The 6,082-nt window shown below is 34.3% G+C and overlaps 1 protein-coding gene across 1 annotated transcript; it reads right to left on the reverse strand.

The window, feature by feature from the left end:
- Positions 1 to 282: 282 nt before the first annotated feature.
- On the reverse strand, positions 283 to 1,239 carry LOC110299459 (olfactory receptor 5V1-like). Its single transcript, XM_021169161.2, has one exon. The coding sequence runs from the start codon at positions 1,228 to 1,230 to the stop codon at positions 283 to 285; it is 948 nt and encodes a 315-aa protein (XP_021024820.1). The 5' UTR covers positions 1,231 to 1,239.
- Between the last annotated feature and the right edge of the window lie 4,843 nt (positions 1,240 to 6,082).

A 6,082-nucleotide genomic window follows, 5' to 3' on the forward strand; every position in this document is an offset into this window, starting at 1 on the left:
ATACCCGTAAAAACTATGTCATATATAAAGGATAAAGGAAAATGTTCTACACTATAAACAACCAACAAATCAAATCTAAGGAAACATGAGAATCAATATTACAGGTTAAAGATACAAATAAGTATAGCCAAGACAAAAATCAAGAACAGGATGACTACAATCAACACACATTTCAATAATAAATTTAAACACAAATAACTTCAATTCACTAACCAAAAAAACATGCCAACTGCATGAATCAAGAATCTACAAGAAGTACATCTTAGCTTGAGAAGACTTACATCATTCTCTCTGTGAACATATCCTAGGATGTAAAACTTTTCTTAGAGCTCCTTTGACTTCTGTGTTTCTCAGACTGTAGATTATGGGGTTTAACATGGGAGTAATGACCCCATACAACATAGAGATGAGTCTGTCTCTACCAGGAGAGTGTTGACTGGAGGTTGGACGAATATATGTAAATATAGTGGTGCCATAGAACAAGAAGACTACAAGAAGATGGGAAGCACATGTGGAGAAAGCTTTGCGCTTTCCTTCAGCTGACCGGATCTTTAGGATGGTGGAGACTATGTATATATAGGAGATCAGAGTGATCAGAAAAGCACCAACCCCACAGATACCTCCTATCACTAAAACAAGCATTTCTGCAATATAGGTAGATGAGCATGACAGGGCCACCACAGGTGGAATATCACAGTAGTACTGATTAACTCTATTAGAATTGCAGAAAGACAGGCTAAAGGTGGACATTGTGTGGACAAAGGAGTTCAGAAACCCAGCTGCCCAAGTCCCAAACAACAGCTGCACACAGCGAACCTTGGTCATGATGAGGGAGTAACGCAGAGGAAAGCATATGGCCACATAGCGGTCATAAGCCATCACAGCCAGCAAGAAGACTTCAGTCCCAGCTAGGGCCACCAGGAAATAGAGCTGTAAAGCACACCCAACAAAGGAAATGCTGTGATCCTCAGTCAAGAGATTCTTAAGCATCTTGGGGACAGTCGCTGATGGGCAGAATATGTCCAGTAAGGACAGATTTGCCAACAGGTAATACATGGGAGTTTGAAGCTTTTTCTCAGTCACAATGGCCAAGAGGATGAGCCCATTTCCCAGTAAAGTGATCTGATAGATGATGACAAAGGTCACAAAGAGTGGATAGCGCACTTCAGGGAGGTCAGAGAGCCCTATGAGGATGAACTGAGTCACTGTGGTAAGATTGTAGATGTCCATCTTCTTTATCCACAGGATGTTTCTAATAGAAATGAGAGCACAGAATACAGATTAGAATGATAAAGCAGGGATCCTGCTTGTGAGAAACTGGGAATATATCAGAACATGGTTGAAGGTGGTATGTGTTACCTCTATCTTAATTATTATTATTATTGCATAGCGGTGGATCATGAAATTTTTATATGTTTTGGATTCTATTTACAAGTACATTATATACATTGTTAAGAAATATTGGTCTGTAATTCCCTTTGTTGAATCTTCCTGTGGTTTGAGGAGACTCATAGCATGAATTGAGCAATGTTCCTCCTGTTTCGATTTTGTAGAATAATTTCAGAGATATTGGCATTGAATTTTCTTTAAATGTCTGGGAGAATTCTATACTAAAATCTTCTGGCCCTGGGCATTTTCATTGTTGTTGTTATTGCTGGGGAACTTTTGGTAGGTGCTGCCTATCAAGAAAATTATCCTCTTATTTAGATCTTCCAATTTGATGGATTACAGGTTTGTAAATTCTGTCCTAAAAATTCTCTGATTACCTTTGGTGTCCATTATATGGATTTACCTTTTAGCCTTTCTAAAACTTCTGTGTATTTATACTATTTCTGAATAAGAAAATCCCCATTCCATCTCTGGAGGAAATTCGCTAAGTAACTAAACAGACCTTGAAAATTCATGACTTGTTAATCATATAGAATACTTATATAAATATTAACTTCACAATTCATGAAAAACTGATGTAATTTTCACATTACCTTAAACATTTTTTACATTCTGTTATGTCTTATATTAATGTATATGACACTAGACACTTCTTCAGTCTAAATTAAGGTAGAATTAGAGTATTACACAACTGCTTACTTCATATATTCTACTATGCAATCATATTATATATACAAATATATTCAATGGTAGATAAGACTATGATACTAAAAATTATCAAAATTATAGGAAATCATATCAACAATGAAATCATGACTGTATGAATGACCTATGACTTCTTCAACATATAAATACTTAGAAGAATTAAATGTAGAAATAGTCCTATAACTTTGATACCATATCTTTAAGATATGAACAATAGCATTTACATTAACATATGCAAAATAATGATGTTCACCAAATTGTCAGAAGAAAATAACCATACTTGTAGAAATTAATACTGTGTTTGGTGGTTTTGAAAACAAATTTTCAATAGTACCACATAATAGACAATTTGTAGTATAAGCTGGTTAGAAAATAAATGAAAATTTAGCTTCTATAGTCTGACTCATGTTTTTCCTGGTGAAACAACGAATACTTTCTTCAGTAAGTTAAAATGCACAGAAATATGATATAAATAATATATGATGGTTTTATCCCCAATTCTCACATATAATAAATCTCTACATTTAGGGGGCTAAGACCAGGGAATTGTAAATTTGAGGCCAACATGAACTACAAAGCAAAACCCTATTTTAAAATAAAATAAAAAGAGAAAGCACTGCAATGTGCTCCTCTTCATTCCTCAAGCAACAACAGATTTAGAACATAACTTCGGAATAAATAAACTTCTATTGCTAGTCTTTTCATATCTTGAACTATGAAAAATATTACAATCATTATAAATATATGTATATCATTATAAAGTTAATGAAGGATGTTCTTGGATGAATAACAATGACTGAAACAAAAACTAAATCATATCAATTATTATTGTCTCTAATTTTCACAACCCTGTGTAGCTCTTACATTTTATCATATATATTAGTCTTCCAAATAATAAAAGATGTGCAAATAGAATGTGGCACTTTTATTGCAATAGCAACATCTTCAAGCAACAAATGTTACCTTGTACAATTACCTATTGTTTCCTCACACAAATTTGGCTCTTTCAAACAAGAATGAATATAAATATATTTTAGAATATTCTGATTAAATAAACCTATCTTATCTTCAGATAATAATAATCAACATATATATATATATATAACAAAATCTAATACATTTTTATTTTTATACATTTTTATTTGAATGTATTCCATGAAACTAGTAATCCTTGAAACACAGAACATAACATTTGCTTACATGTAAAGACTGCATATATTTATCAGACTTTTCATTCTAGTATTAACATTACTTATTAACAATTTTGATGCAATTAAAAGTAAAAAAATGTTATCAATAACATTCTTCTCTGAAACAAGATCTAGAATCTGATGGAAGGATCAATGGTTTCCTAGCTAGAGATTTAGGGAAGCTTTACAAAGTTCAATCTCTCCAAGTGTATTTTATGATTACTTGATGTACCTAAAAAATATAAACATAAGATGGACATTAATAAAAGAACAATATATAGGGAAAACATTACATTTCTATTAAAAATTGTATACAATTCAGATTTTCTTACCATTTCTGACTTAGAACTTTGCATATAGCAAACTTTAAAAATATTATACAGAAATCTACTAATTTTTAGAATATTTATGTTTCTGTCACATAAGGAAATATAATAGATACAATTAAGCAAAAAATAAAACATATAGCTTAAATTATACAACATATAAAACTGTATTTTATTAGTATATTTATCAATAGCAATAAAGTATTACATTTAAATTATACTTAAAATATATTGTTACCAATAAATAGTTCCAAAAAGACAAAGTAGATGATCGAGCAAAAAATTGCATCGGTAGGTAAAAACCAAATTAACACTTGTTCTTAGGACTCACACTAGGGGTTAGTCAATAATTTATATATTCCCATTCTCTCCTTAGGGAAGCAGGATAATAAGAACTCTAGGGAGAATATCTACATTACTACCAAGTTAGGAATATGGACACAAAACTAATTAATTTGATATTTGGTTTTAAAATAATTCTATGTCACAGGAGTGCCATTTTCATTCCTTGTAATAGCCCATGGACATGGACCACCTTGAATGAACTTGGCCAATAGTAACTCTGTGATAAGATATTTATTTTGAGCCGGGCGTGGTGGCGCACGCCTTTAATCCCAGCACTCGGGAGGCAGAGGCAGGCGGATTTCTGAGTTCGAGGCCAGCCTGGTCTACAAAGTGAGTGCCAGGACAGCCAGGGCTATACAGAGAAACCCTGTCTCGAAAAACCAAAAAAAAAAAAAAAAAGATATTTATTTTGTGGTTTTCTATAGTGGCTTCTGTAAATAACAATAACTTACCCTGATGTAAAAGTTTGAACTTGCCTTACAGACTATAATAAAATAAAAGGTTTTATAGTAAACATATGGCCAAAGTAAAGGAGATAATTGGTGATAGGAAACTATAATTTGTGATTACAATAATCTATCATTGAACATATCATCACATTTTCTGTAAATAGCCTCTTTATAAAAGAGCAAAAATATTACTATACATATTTATTAGCACACAAATACCTTATGAAAACTATGTGCCATCAACATGAGAGAACTGCTGTGAACATAGACACAAACACATTTGAATATGAAACTTTTTAACTGCATTCTTTTTATTATTTCTTTAAATTTAATTTTCTTACTTGTTCACTTTACATCCAGATTGCTGCACCTGTCCCTCTCACCTGCTCCCACAAACCTCATATTTCCCTCCCGATTTCTACCAACCAAGGGGAGCACCCCTAGGTATTCCCCCACCCTGCCACTTCAAATCTTTGCAAGCATAGGTACATACTCTCCTCCCACTGACAGCAAAAAAGACAGTCTGGCTAGTAGAACATATCCAAAATACAGGCAACAACTTTTGGGATAACCCATGTTCTAGTAGTTCAGGACCCACAAGAAAGTCAAGTTGCACATCTGCTACCTAGAAGCAGGAAGGCATAGGTCCAACACTTTGGTGGTTCATACTCTGAGACCTCCAAGTGTCCAGATTATTTGACTCTGTTGGTCATCCTGTAGAATTCCTATCTCCTTCAGGACCTGAAATCCTCCCTCCTATTTTTCCGTAAGAAAGTTCAATTCACTTTGTGGCTGTGAGTTTCTGTATCTGTCTGAGTCATATGCTGGATGGAGCCTCTCACAATACAACATACTCATATCTGAAAGCATAACAGAGTCTCATTTGTAGTGTTAGAGATGGGTATTTGCCCATAGGATGGATGTTAATTTGAGTCGGGTAATGGTTGGCTATTTCCTCAGGCTCTTCTCCCTCCTTCATACCTGCATTACTGTAGACAGAATAAAATTTCAGTTGAAAGCTTTGTGAGGGGGCTTAGTTTTTCTATCACTTCACCCCCTGTCTAGATGGGTGGCATCATCAGATTGAATATCACCAGTGTAGTGAGTTACAGTTCAGGTCACCCCCATTGATTCTTGGGCACCTCTCTTATGCCAGGTCTCTGTCTCATCCTGGAGATGGGTCCTACCTCCTCACCTCTGTTCACTGTAGATTTTCATTCATTTTCATGGGCATCTATAAATCTATCCTGTCCTACCAAACACCAGATCCTGAATACCCCGTTCCCCTCCCCATCCCACTTCCCTCTAAATTACCTCACTCTACCTGCCTCTTATGACTATTTATTCCCCCCTTGTAAGTAAGTTTTGAGCTTACTGACTTTGGAATTCCTTCTGGTTTAGCTTATCTGAGACTGTGGTTACCATGTAACCTTGTATATTTTATGACTATTATCCACTTATAAGTGAATACATAGTATAGAAGTCCTTTTAAGACCAGTTTACCTCACTCAGCGTGATAGTCTCAAGTTCGATCTATTTCCCTGCAAAATTCATGATGACCTTATTTTTAATTGCTGAATAACATCTCATGGTATAGAAGTACTGTTTTTTTTTTAATTCATTCTTCAATCGAGGAACATCTAGCCACTTTCTGGCTACTATGAATAAAGCTGCTATG

This window comes from Mus caroli, unplaced genomic scaffold (assembly GCF_978045245.1).
Source record: "Mus caroli unplaced genomic scaffold, Mus_caroli_1 scaffold_8, whole genome shotgun sequence".
NCBI lineage: Eukaryota > Metazoa > Chordata > Mammalia > Rodentia > Muridae > Mus > Mus caroli.

Coding starts and splice junctions, on each gene's coding strand:
- LOC110299459 (XM_021169161.2), bottom strand. CDS start 1,230: ATGGACATCTACAATCTTACCACAGTGACTCAGTTCATCCTCATAGGG.